The sequence below is a fragment of the Camelus dromedarius genome, chromosome 12, assembly GCF_036321535.1.
Source record: "Camelus dromedarius isolate mCamDro1 chromosome 12, mCamDro1.pat, whole genome shotgun sequence".
Lineage (NCBI taxonomy): Eukaryota > Metazoa > Chordata > Mammalia > Artiodactyla > Camelidae > Camelus > Camelus dromedarius.
Genome location: NC_087447.1, coordinates 64,928,240 through 64,942,468, shown reverse-complemented (window position 1 = coordinate 64,942,468; position 14,229 = coordinate 64,928,240). Strand labels below are relative to the sequence as shown.

The 14,229-nt window shown below is 38.1% G+C and overlaps 1 protein-coding gene across 1 annotated transcript in view; it reads right to left on the bottom strand.

Annotated features, from left to right (window-relative positions):
• Positions 1-13,979, bottom strand: part of CEP57 (centrosomal protein 57) — a 39,498-nt gene extending 25,519 nt beyond the window's left edge. Inside the window, exons 1-2 of the mRNA XM_031460605.2 lie at positions 13,709-13,979; positions 3,926-4,082 (exon numbers count right to left, since the gene is read on the bottom strand). Coding sequence (XP_031316465.1) covers positions 3,926-4,082; positions 13,709-13,753 — 202 coding nt within the window. The 5' untranslated portion in view covers positions 13,754-13,979. The remainder of the gene's footprint in view (positions 1-3,925; positions 4,083-13,708) is intronic.
• Positions 13,980-14,229: the final 250 nt, after the last annotated feature.

The following is a 14,229-nucleotide window of genomic DNA, read 5'->3' as shown; positions in this document are numbered from 1 at the left end:
TTCACATTGCAACTAAACTGTAAGAAACTACATCTGCCAAGTTGTGACGTAATATCAAAGAACAGCCACAAGTTGTTGGAAAGGCTATTAAAATTTTACTCCTTTTCCAACTGCATATCTGTGTAAGGCCAGATTTTCTTCCCCACATACTTCAATCAAAACAACTTACCACAAATGGAATGCAAAAGTAGATACGAAACTCAAGGTGTCTTCTATGAAGCCAGAAATAAGTGATTTACAAAGTGTAAAATAAAACAATGTTTTTCTTTGTAGTCTGTTTTGTAAATTTGGAAAATATTCTTCATCAAAACACTTATGTACACATGTAATGGGTTTCCTGGACCAAAAAAAATTTGAGAAACAACGCTTCAGAAGAACAGATGGGCAGTAAACTGTTATCAACACCTAACACAACAGCTGTAACTTGACTCTTCCTCTCACTGGTCACAATAATGCTGAGATTTCAAACACAAATTTGTAATGGATACACCAAGATGTTTTCTCTTGCAACTCTTCAGGCGATCAAGAATAGCTTGGGACAGTGAAGGATCCCAGATGAGTTGTCATTAACCCCACCTGTTTATTTTAGCATGCTGTATATATATTACCATTTCATTTTCCATATGCACTATGGGATGTGAAAGGCTGGGAAGCACTGGCCTAGATGAACTGCCTTATAGCTACTTTATCTTGCTTCAAATGTCCAAGCCATTCTTCATATTACTATCACTTGTTTTTTATGAGAGGGAAGTAATTGGGTTTATTCATTGATTTCTGCTTGGAGGAGGTACTGGGGATTGAACCCTGGACCTCTTGTTTTCTGAGCATACGCTCTACCACTTGAGCTATACCCTTTCCCCTACTATCATTTGAAATGTGCTGAATAAATAGTATGAGCTATGGGTTATACTGAAAGTCTTTGGAATGATGTTACCATTTTTTTAAAGGGCTCTCTAAATACATTAATACATTTTTTGAAGACAATGATAACTTAAAATTTCCTGCCCATTTCTTTTCTAACTAAAATTTAAAATGAACATGAGAATTGAAAGCAGTTTAATTATCTCTTTCCATGGCATTAGTCAAATTACATTCTCAAAGTAATGTTCAGATAGTGAAATGGTAATTTATCAATGAAAATACATGAAACCATAACTAAACTGAAAAAGAGTAAGTCCCCCCACTCCTAAGTGTTAATGAGAAAAACCATTTACTAGACGGGAAAAAGGCTTATCACAGGGAGTATCTATTCAAAATAAGCCTTCTCTCATTCAGTAACTATCTGAGGATCCACTGAACAAACCAGGGAAAAAGTGGGAAGAGAAAAAGGTTTTGATATTGCGTAAGTTAAAGTAACCATCTTGAGATGTTTCTTCATCAGTAAATTTTGAATATACTCACCTTATACAATTTTTCTGTGAGGATTAAATGAACTATATTTGCTTTATCTAGAATGCTACTGCATTACATTCTTTCCATTTTTTCAGTTGTGTGTAATTATTAATACTGTACCAATTATATTTACTAATGATTCTCTAGATAAAAGTATTATTGTATTTTAGCTACATATGTGTTAAACAGGTATTTATAAATTAGCTTAGTAATACTTTGGTTTCAACTGGGAAATGCATTGTAAATATCTTAAAAATTAATCTCAGGAAAGCACTGTTTTATAATCTGTGGACTGACTGTATAAGAAAATACTAGATAGATAACAATAGACAACAATACCCAAGTATAGTTTACCAATGTAAATCCCAGCACATAATAGGGCCTTGAAAGTGTTAGCTGAAATAAATTTAACCTTAGGTCTAGTCTTTTAAGAATTTTAATAGTTGATACCCAATTTACTAACTAGAAACACCTTACTTATAAGACACATATCTCAAAGATGATGATAAAGAAAATGCTAATTAATCTAGTGGTTAATAAAACAACTGATAAAGTGCTACGCATCAGAATACAGCAGTTAAAGACTCTGGCAATTTAGAAAAATAATAAAAGTTGCCTAAGTTTCAAACAACATAGGTTAAAAAAGCAAAAAAGTAACTGAAGCCCAAAACGGAGCAAAAATTAGTTAAGTTTTAATAATTTCATACTGCAAAAAAAAAAAAAAAAAAAAAAGCACATAAAAACATGCAAGAGTCCCAGCCGGGTCTAAGAATTAGACATTAATCTTACCGCAATATTACACATAGTTCTGATCTTGACATCTATCTAAAGAAGCTTTTAAAAGAGAAAAGGAAATTACTAAAAAATTTAATAAGAAAAATTAAATGGGGCAGATTTATCCATGGAGCAGAGAATCAGCAAATGTTTATCAGCCCAGTGTTAGCAATTAAGCTCAATTCTGCTTGTGAGTAATTAGTGGTTTTAAGGAGTATGAGGGAGAAAGAGGGGAAAAAGAGGAGGAAGAAGAAAGTAGCAAGAGAAAAAATGATGTGGAAGATAGTAGATAAATCTCTCTTATTCCTTCAGAACATGGTGTTACGAACTGCTTAAGCACCGCCACAGGATAATCATTACTACCCACTGTACTTTTACAGTGTTTCTGGTAGCAATCCAGTGATACCTACTTTCAACAAGGGATGGACACAGAAACCACCACCCCTCTTTCCCTGAAAAAAAGTGAAGGCTTTGAAATATAATCAAAGGACCAAGAGAGTTCAGAAGAGACATCTGGGAAGAGCAGAGAGGAGTGTCTGTTGAGGAAGCTAGTAGAGAGGAAGACTTCTCAGAAGAAATAACATATAATCCAGCCTTTAGAATCCCTGAATACCTGTTATATGGCAAAAAAGGACTTTGAGAGGTGTAATTAAAGCTATGGACCTTATAGTTAGGGGAATTATTTCTGATTTTTTGAGTGGCCTCAATCTAACTAACATATGAGCCCTTAAAAGCTGACAATCTTCTCTGGCTGCAATTAGAAAGGTGCAGCAGCAAGAAAAGTCAGAGAAATTTCAGCATGAGAGAGGCCTGACCCACCATTCCTGGAGGGGACCATAAGAAAAGCATGAGAAAGAACGTGGACAGCTTCTAGGAGAAAAGACTGGCTCTGACTGAAAGTCAGCAAGACAATGGAACTTCAGTTTTACAACCACTAGGAACTGAATTTGGCCAAGAACATGAATGAGACTCTCCAGTAAGGAACACAGTCCACTCAACACTGTAATTTCAGCCTTGTAGGACCTGAAACAGAGAGTCCTGCTGAGCCTGCCCAAATTGTTGATCTACAGAAACTATGAGAGAATACATTTTGGTTATTTAAAGCTGCGAGGTTTGTTGATAATTGGTTAAGGCAGCAAGAAAACTAACACGGATGGCAAGTTTCAGTAACAAACTTATTTCAAAGTAGCCAAAGCAGAGGATATGTGGGTAAGGAAGAACAAAAAAGCGGCTGGGATGAAGCTGGTAAAGCAGGTGGAGACTAGGCTATAAAAAAAAAGATCTAAGACTTTGTTATTTAAAACCAGAAAGAAGTGCTAAAACTCTAAAGAGGGGAGATAATGGGTAACAACACAGGGCAGCAATGCTGTCAGCTGGGGCTGAGGGGGAGACCAAGCACATGAAGTTGGTTAGGAGTGTATTACAATTATCAGTCGACGATGAGAGCCTGAACCAAACCAACAAGAATGAAAAGACAAAATAAATACATTTGGGGGATATTTCAGAAACAAAACACAAGTCTTGGCTCCTGAGTGATGCTGGAAATGACAGGGCAGTCCTAGATGACTAAAGTAATTCAGTCTTGGTGATCTGATGATGATGTTCAATAATAAAGGAACAAAAGAATGGCATGATATTTTAAGGAGGTTAAAAACAGGAAGGGGGAGGCATACTCTCCTCTAATTTTAAAATAAATGAAAGACACAAGAGTTTTTAAGCAGTGAGCAAACACAAAAACTACTCTGTTAGGCTCTGTTACCTCTGCTGTTGCTCTCCGGGTAGGCAAACGTAGGCTTATTTGGAGAGCGTCGTAGATCGCTGTTAAGGAAAGGCTTATCAGGTGGATATACTACATACGGAGATGAGGAGTGACGAACTATACTTCCATTAGATTTTGATGATTCTCCTAAGACATTCTGAAAAATAAAAACACAGAAATTACCTTTCAAAATTTTAAACCACAAATAGCATGAGTGAGTGTGTCTGTGTGTCTATATATTCTACCAACAGAGATAACAGAAAAAGAGTTCAATGACCATATACAACAGAATTTAATCATTATTTATAAACAATAAAAATTTTAAAATGTTTCATGTCTAAATATAGCCATATGCCAAACACTGTAAAAAGGAAATAATGTTCATACAACTTGAATACAAATGCTGCACAGAGATACTTAAATATGGTACTCCCAATGAATTTAAGTTTATTTTAAAAATACATACTGTAAGATGTATATTCAGAAAAGTAAATATTATCTTTACAGTATCAGGAACTGCTACAAAATGACTAAATTAATCTATCCCCAATCAACTAAATACTTCCTGAATATCTATCAAATGTCCAAAACTCTGTGGTATACAGAAAGAAAATAAGGCATAGTTCTTGTCTCAAAGATTTCACATTTAGTTAGCAGAAAAAAAGAGAGAAGCCATTAGAAAACATTAAAGCTTATCAAACAGCACCTAAATATAAAACTTTATTTCCATACATACACCATCCTGTCATCTGTCATTCTGTTCAATTTGAGATTACATTGCACATGATAATTTTCAGTGCAGGGGATGCTAATTGTGCACCTTCTTTGCTGTAGGTGACGTCCTGTTGATAGAAAGACCTAGAGCGGGAAAAACTCAGGTAAAAGATATGACTGCAAGTTGCTCAAAACTCTCCGACATCCATTTTTCTTATTCAAACAGCCACAGCAAACTAGGTTCTCAACTCTTACCTTTGGGGACCTATGACTATAAAGCATCAGAATAATCCGTGCTCAGAAAAGTACAAAAGAACAAGGAATATTTACAACACAGCAAACTACCTCTTGGAATAAACAAAGCCCATCAAAATTAACCATATTGCGTCTGAATCTTATCAAAATTTGCAGACTGTATTCCCGTGTTAAAAACCATGCAACTGACTGAAGAGAGCAAACACAAAACATGCACAAAGGCCATGAAAACTGAGAGGGCTTGGAAGTAGGGGCGAGTCTCAAAAGCGGCACTCAAATAGACCAGCGCTACTCTATGTGAAAAGTATGTTCACATGCAGCAAAGCCTAACAGTTGGCATTCTTCAAACTTTTAGACAAGCGGACGTCAAATTCTGGAGGTGGTTGGAAAACAGGTGTTTTCAATTCTTAAGATATATAATACGTCAAAACTCCATGAATAATCACATAACTTTAAATATTATTCTTCACAGAGAACCTTACATCTCCATACAACCTACTAGAATCCTGGCATTTAACAACTATCATTCAAAGAACAATGGTCAGGAAGCATTTAACATATTTATGAACATAAACCATGAGCAAATTCACTTACGACTTTCAAAACAAATTTTATTAGTATTACTGAACATTACACAGATAGTAACATAACAGTGCATAAATAATTTACCAGAAACCAAACCAAAACAAAATGAGAACAAACCATCTTCGTTAAATTCACTGCCTCATAGCTCCTGTAAAATTAACAGTTCAAGATTTGTCCTGCAACAAAATTTGTCACATATATATCATCAAAACACTGCTTGGGATGGGTCAGTTGACAAATCATGAAAAATCTTTTTATGTAAAAATGCAAGTATAATGAGATTTTTCTTTTGAATAGCAATTCTAAATATATTCTTCCATTTTCTAAGTCAGCCACCTCATTCTGAAGGCCAGGGTTTAAGCAATGAAAGTCATAGTTACTATGAATGTGTTGGGTCAATACCCTAATTTGCTGCCAACAGTCTGAAGTAAAGAATAGGAAGAATACATAAATCAACCCAAAACAAAAGGAAGACAGAAAACAAAACAGCTTTACAAAAATTATTTACAAGAACTATTTTGAAATAAAATTAAACCAAGATGTAAGAAACTGATAACTCAATTACATACACAAAGTATCTATTAAAAAACAGTAAAGGATAAAATGTGGGACATACCAGTATCATTCAGCCTTAAAAAGGAGGGAAATACCATCACATGCTATATAATGGATGAATCTTAAGGATATTACACTTTGTGAAATAAGCCAGTCACAAAAAAGAGTTATTTTGTGATTCTACTTGCATGAGTAGTCAAGTTCATAGAATTTAAAGTAATCAAATTCATAGAAACAAAGTAAAATGGCAGTTACCAGGGGCTGGGGGAGGCTGCAAAGGGGAGCTGGTTAACAGCTACAGAGTTTCAGCTTTGCAAGACAAAAAAATTCTGAAAATGTGTTTCACAACAATGTGAATATACTTAACACTACTGAACTGTACATTTTAAAATGGTTAAGATGGTAAAGTACTAGGTAAATATCTAAGGATAATAACAGAAGAAAGGTTCAGAAAAGCTGACTCACCTACCTCCCCCTGCTTCCCTGCCACCCCAAGCTGATCCCTGGTAGAGTCAGCGGGATCACATGCTAAGTGATTTACTGAACACTTAGTTTTCAAAAGAGAATCCAGACATACCAACATCTGTTCTCACTCTGCCTTCTCTCCCCTGAAACAGGGAATGAGCTCTGTGTAATGGACCTAACTTCATTTCCTTGGTTCCTATAAAAAATCGTTTCCCTCAGATGCCATCTATTACTCCCTCCCTACTGAGCCTCTCACATTGCCACTAAGGAAGGAAGGAAGGAAAGGGAGGGAAGAGAGAGGGGAGGAAAGAAAAGGAGGGAGGGAAGGAAGGAAGGGAAGAAAGGAGGGAGGAGGGAGGGAGGAAGACTTTCCCAAACTTCAGAACTCTCCTCCAGCTCCTGCCTAGAGTTTCTCAGCTTTTATAACCAAGTTCCTCAAAATAACTGTAATTGCTGCCACATATTAATCACCTCTCCCTTTTATCACCTCCAACCAAATTTGAGTTCTCCGAGTCCAATACAGAGGAACAGCTCTTCAAGCTCCCATGACTTTTACAATGCTGAATTCATGACCCCCCAGATGCACGTGATACAGCAGATCACTTCATCCCAATGCTTTCTGCAGTGGATGGACCACCACACTGGTTTTCCTTCCAACAACCTCCAGGGCTCTCTTTCCTTCCTCTTTCTAAATGCTGCGGTTCCCTAAAGCTTAAGTCTTTCCTCCTGTTTTCACTTACACAGATAACTGATGATCTCATCAACTCTCAGGAACTTGAAAAGCCTCTATTTGCTGACAACTTTCAAGTTTAAATATGGAATATGGAGCTCTCCCTCTTGAACTTAATATTCAAATTAAGGGAAGGAAGAGGAGCAAGAGATTGACTTCAACCACCAATGGCCAATGACTTACTTAATCATGCCCACTTAACAGAAATTTCCATTAAAAACTCTTGAACAATGAGGTTCCAGGAGCATCCAGATAGGTCACTGAAGCCCTTTTACATCTTACTCTCTGTGTGTCTTCCATCTGACTGTGCCAGAGTTGTATCCTTTACAAAATGCTATAATTTTGAGTGTGGCGTTTTCCTGAGTTCGTAAGGCATTCTAGCAAATTACTGAACATGATGGGAGTCTGGAGAATGCCTTAATTGCAATTGGCTACGCAGACGTGCGGGTACCTTGGGGACACCTGGGATTTGCAGCTGGCTACTAAATAGTGGGGGCAGTCTTGTGGGACCTAGTTTCTTAACCTGTGGTGTTTGCACTATCTCCAGGTAGTGTCAGAACTGTGAGACACCCAGTTGGCACAGGAGAAGAGATGCTGGAAAAACATAGTCACCCCACTAGAGCTTAAGTTCCAATAAAGACACCCAATAAATATCTTTAATAAATCTGTTGAATGAATTTCATAATTTCTCTACAAAACAGGAAAATGGCACATTGTTTATAAAACTGAATTACCTTATTCAATAAAGTTACTATAGCCCCTTGTAAAACAATCAAAGGCTTTTGGTTTCCTTTCTATCAACAAACAGCACAAATGTCACAGGAAGGCTGTGTAGAAAGAGTTAACACAGCAGACTCAAGACTGCTATCCTTAGAAAGGTCTGCCTGCAAGGTTGATTCTTGGCTAGTATCTCACAACTTGAACTTTGGGAAGGTTCTGAATACTGTCATCATTAAAGTCAGGAGTCCCCAAGACCACCCCCAAGGTTCAATGACTGTTGGAAGAACTGACAGAACTCAGCACAGAGTTGTATTTGTGATGATTTATCACAGCATAAGGATACAAAGCAAAGTCAGAAAAGGGAAAAACTGTAAGAGACCAGGTGTTTTCAAAATCTCTGTCCAGGTGGAGTCATTCAGGATGTGCTTGGTGACAGCTGTGTCAAGGGGTATCGTCCGACTCACTGGTCAAGGTTTTTACTGGAGGCTGGTCATATTCCTGACTCCCACAAGGAAAGCAGGTGTTCAACACTGTTTGATCAAGCAGTTTAAGCACAGTGAGCCACTGTTTCATCATTAGGTTAAAGTTCTGTATCAGTGTAGGAAACTGTTTACCATTCAAGTTCACAGGTACCAACTAAGAGCTAACATTGCAAACAGCCTTTTCTAAAAATAGCAGTCATCTGGGATTATGGATGATTTCAAGAGAATTTTTCTTGCCTTCAATACCATATGCCATCCAATCATGGTACCTGATAACTATGGTAGGGCAAAGGGTCCTTTAAGGAGGATGTTTATGCTCTCTCCTCTCAGATGAATACTAAAAACAGCACACAAACGTCAAACTCTCACTGTACTGTACAATCTACACTTTCATTATTGGGGTTGATCTCACAACTATCCTGACAAAACAAAGTATCTCCACTTTATAGTTCAGGAAAATAACTTGTATTTATTTTCAGAACAATGAACATGGTACCTTAGATTCGTTAGCACATTGTTTTTTCTAAGCACACGCATATTAATTATCAAAAGAACCCTATGAAGTAAGCACAGCAAGTATTATCCTCCCCATTTTGTAGGTGAAAAAACGGAGGCCAGGAAAGCTGAAGCCAGCTGCTTAAAGTTTCATAGTTACTAAGGAGCCCAAGTCCAACTCCTAATCCAGTTCTCTTCCCAAGACCCCAAGCATTCAGTACATGTTTTTCCAACTAAAATGATACGATTCTAGGAGAAACTTTCAGGGTTAAAGGCAAAATGTTTAACCTAACCACTTTCTTTCCTGGTACCTTTAGTTGTCACCCTGCTTAGGAATAATATCCTACTTAAAAACACTTACGATTCAAATATTTATCAAATATCTCTGTATACGGACACTGTGTTAAGCATGAAGAATGACCAAAAAATGTGTATTATTTGCCTTCTTTTCAAATGCATTGTGCAACATGGCTGGAAGAAATCAGACACATAAAAATTTAAATACTGTTTAGCAAACCATACCCAAGTAGATAGAAAAAGATAAGACAATATGACCAAGGTTGGGTTTTTCCAGGAATGTAAAACTGGGTGTACATTAGAACATCTTTGGATGCAATCCATCCCATTAGAGTGAAAAACCATACAATCCTTAACAAACAGAAAAAGCATTCAATAAAATTTAATTTATAGCCATTATTAAAGAACTTTTCTTATGGTAATAAGAAAACTTACAAAAAACATGGTAACATACTTAACGGTGCAACATTTAAAACATCTCTTTAAAATTCAGGAACAAGGCAAGATATCTACAGAACTTCTAGTCAATGTTGTGCTCCATCTCCTAGCCTGCACATTAAGATAATAAAAAGAAATAACAGATGTTAAGATTGAAAATGAAGAATCCAAACTTCATGGATTGTGATCTAAATAGAAAACACCAAAGAACCCTCAATTACTAGAACTGGAGTTTAGGAAATTAAGATTAACACGCAATGATCAGTAACGATTCTACATACTAGTTAGGAAATGCAACATATGAAAATATAGAGTAACTAGAAATAAGTTTAATAAATGTACAAGACCCGAAATTATAAAACTTTACCAAAAAATGTTAAGTAAAGTTCCAAAGAAACTGGAGTACCAAAACATGTCCAGATGGACAGCTCAATATCGTAAAGACAACAGTTATTCTTAAAATGAACTAGAAATTCATTGCAATTTCAATCAAAATTCCAATTCCAGATTGTTGAATTTCTACTGAAAAACAGCAAAGGACAAAGAATAGCTAACATTTCTCTTGAGAACAAGGAAGACAGTTGCCCTCTCAGACAGACAAAAACAGGAAAATCATCAAGACAGTAAGTACAGACATAGGGAGAGACAAATACAACAATGGAACAAAGAGCCCAGTAACACACCCATACACATATGAAAATTAATATACGGACAGCTGGAGCTGTAAACCACTGGGGAAAGGATAAGCTTCGACAAGTAATGCTTAAACAATTGTTTATCTTAAGTAAAACCATGAAACTGGATCCCTACCTCACAGCACACAAATTAATTTCAAGCAAGTGAAAGACTCAATAGGCCCCAACTTTAAAATTTGTAGAGGAAAATACAGAATAGTATCATTAAGGCCTTGACTGTGAGGAAGAATTTAACCAAAAAGCACTAATAATAAAAGAATGAATAAATTTTACTACATTAAAATAAAGAGCTCCTATTAATCAAAAGCTATCATAAAAAGACACGCCAAAGAGCATTTAGAATACGCCTATGTGGATATTAACAACTAGAATACATGAAGAATGACTATAAATCAGTAAAAAAAAAAAAAAAAAAAAAAAGACAAACCAATCGAAAACAAAAGGTACTAAGAGTCATTTCATAGAACAACAAAAACCCACAAAAGACTAGCAAAACTGAAAAATAAGTGTATCTTCACCAATGTCAGGGAGCACAAATAAGAATAGGAAGAGGATACCATTTCATACTCATCTCGGCAAAAATCTAAAAGCGACGCAAGGGAACCTGTTAAAGAGAACCTGGAACACACACCAGCACGATCACTCTGGGAAGCAATTCGGCATTACCAAAGTCAAAGATGCCCATACTCTACCACCCAGCATTTCGCTGAACTATTTTCTCTCTCTCCACTAAAAAAAAAAAAAAAAAAAAGTGTCCTAAGTCTCTAAATAAATGTACACTACAACCCATTACTGAGTTGTAAGTAGCCGCTCCTCTCAAACTTTTTGGTCTCTGGATGCCCTTACACTCTTAAAAATTACTCAAGGCACCAAAGAGCTTTTGTGTACATAAATATATTGATATTTATCATATGAAAAATTAAAACTAAGAAAATTTAAAGATATTTACTGATTTAAAAATAATAAACCCATGGCAGTATCATAATTTTTGATAAAAAACTAGTAAAAAAATTACTATCATCCAAAAAATTTAGTGAAAAGTGTCGTATTGCTTTATTTTTTTTTTTTTTTTTTTTGCAAATCTCGAATTATTGACTTAAAAGAAGGCTGCTTGATTCTTTTATTTGCCTCTGCATTCAGTCTGTTCGATACACTGTTTTGGTTGATGTGTATGAAGAATTTGATCTCCCACAAAGTGGTTGGACGAGGACCCCCGAGAGGGACCCCCAAAGGTCTTCAGACCACTCTTTGAGAACTGCTGCACTAAAGAAAATTTTGCATATGTGGAACATTATAGAGATCATCACAACAGCATTATTGTAATAGCTGGCAAACAAACGAGCAAACCCTAAAAACTTCAAAGCCAATTCCAGATACTACACTATGCAGAAATAAGTAAGAGGCTCTGCTGTTTCCTACTTGTGTAACCTTGACTTAACCTCTCTGTGCCTCATTTTGCTCATTCTAAAATGAAAATACTAATTCCAACCTCCTAAGATTATCGTGAGGATTAAATGAGTAATTATATGAAAAGTACTTAAAGTGCTTGCCTCATAAGACTAAATAAATATTATATACTATCATGACCTCAAAAATGTAACGTGGTGTGCGTGAGTAAAACAGACGCAGAAAGATGCACAAAGGGGCGTGAAGGTATTCATTTTATTATTCTCAAAAATAAATACTTGACACATTTAATGGTATAAAATTTATGATATATTCACATAATATTTTTAAGAGAAATAAACTGGTGTAAGGGTCTGGCTAAAAAGCCAGGGAGAACAATTAGGAGATAACCTTACTAAAGTCCAAAGTGACGTAAAAGAGTTGACCACGGTTCCCAGGAAAATTAAAATGTTACTCTTCTTGCTGCTGTTGCAGTGAAAGAATATTGACAAGAACAATTCAAATGTATCACCTACTTCCATGTTGTTCACATTTGAGATTTACATTGTAGCTGCTTCCTAAAGATTATGTTATTTGTGAGTCTTATCTTTTAAAATTCCTTGTCTGCTAAAAGCATCTCCGTTCATTATACCTGGCTCTATGCTGGGGATATCAGTGTTAAATACATATAAATAGTTAATGCTCACAACCCTGAAATCTCAACAGTCACCGAAACCCGAAACTAAGTAAAAGTGTCTTTTCCCCGAGGTGACTCTGCTCTTGGGGTTCCCTAAACTTTTTCCCTTTAACTTCTATGACACAACCCTACCCTAATATTCTCCTGTCTTCGTCCCTCACCATCCCTCTTTTTTCCTATTTTAACCTATTTTTACAATTCCTTTAACTGAACTCTACTCCCATACTACCTCTGCTCATTGCAAGTTACTTCAAGTATTCTGAAAGCACCTACTGTCTTGGCACATAATCCAACACGACTGCGGCGCCTTTTTTTCTTTTCTGTTCCTGGGACAAACATTTACAATTCCTTCACCACCTAGCTAGCTCCACCTTCCCTACCCAAGCTCTGCTAATTACTACCGCCTAGGTTATTCTAGCATGGTGGCATTTATCAAATTGTACTGTGTAATCATCTAATTATGTGTAGTTTCTCTTCAGTGCTTTGCTCCTTCAAAGCAGGGATTCTACCCTATTAATCTGTGTAATCCTAAAGCCTAAAAGTATTTAGCATTTGCTAAACGAAAAGATATTGGCTCTAACCTAAGCTTCTTCATATTCACATTTACTACCTATCTATTCCCAATGCGGCAGGTCCCAAAATACTAGTGACTGAACAGGCTGGTGGCTTTCGTAGAGACCAAAACAATATTTAAGATCAGCTCCCCCTGTCGCCTCCTTCAATGATATTTACAATCTGCGGTCCTAATAATACGGTGGGAGGTGGGAAGTGTGCCCGGGGTAGGATATGTACAGCACGAAGTTAATGGGAGGATGGGAGAGGGAGGCACTGCGGACAAAGAAATCAACGTAAGTACTCGAGACTGAGGACTATTCAACAGCTGCCAATTAAGCCGACTAGGGCGCCCACCTGGTTGGGGAGGGTTTCCACGAGGGGCCGTTACACCCACGTGACCAAGGAGCACTGTTTTCGCAGGCCAGGCTGTAGGTGGCCACCCCTGCGAGTCCTGGCAAGGTTCGGGAACCTGGGCGGCTAGACCGAAAGGTGAAGGGGGCGTGCGGGAGACACGGGAACGGCCTATTCCAATGGAAGGGTGCAGCTTCGATAAAGGAGCAGTAGGCGCCAAGCTACAAGGGGCGTTCTCGGCGTCCTCGGCCGTTCTCCAGGATGAGGTGAGACGTTGGGCCGAGAGCGCTTCCGAAGGGTGAGGAAAAGCAAAGGGGCGCCAGGACCGACCCGGGGCCCATTCGAACGTCAGCCGCTTCTTACCGAGAACTGAGAAGCCGAAGTCGCAGAGACCGACGCTGCCGCCATCTTCTTGCCTGCCCAGCGGACCTCCGCAGCCCCGGGGCGGTCCGGGTTCGCGTGCTGTTCTTCAGGATTCGAGAGCCGCCCGCGAGGGGCGACCGTAAGCCGAACCCCTGATGGAAGGGGCTTCGGCGCCGATGCCGGGTCTGGAAACCCCTGCCACACACCCCCAAAGGTACTCCCACGCTCAGAATGCTCACGGAAAGGGCAACACGTCCTAACGGACGTCTTGACTAACCAATCAAAAAAGCGGACGTCTTCCGGTAGTGGGAGAGCCCGCCTCTTCCCTCGGTGACGTCACAAGGTAGCGCGTCGCTGGGACGGCGCGGGCGGGTAAAGCCGCGGGTTAGCCGGCGGGCGGTTCGTAGGGTATTCTGCACAGGGGCCGGCCTTCTCGAGGGGGGAACGTGGGCGAGGGGTTGTTGTCTCTATTGGTAATTGAATCAAATGACTGAAATAAAAGCGAATGCGAAGCTCAAACA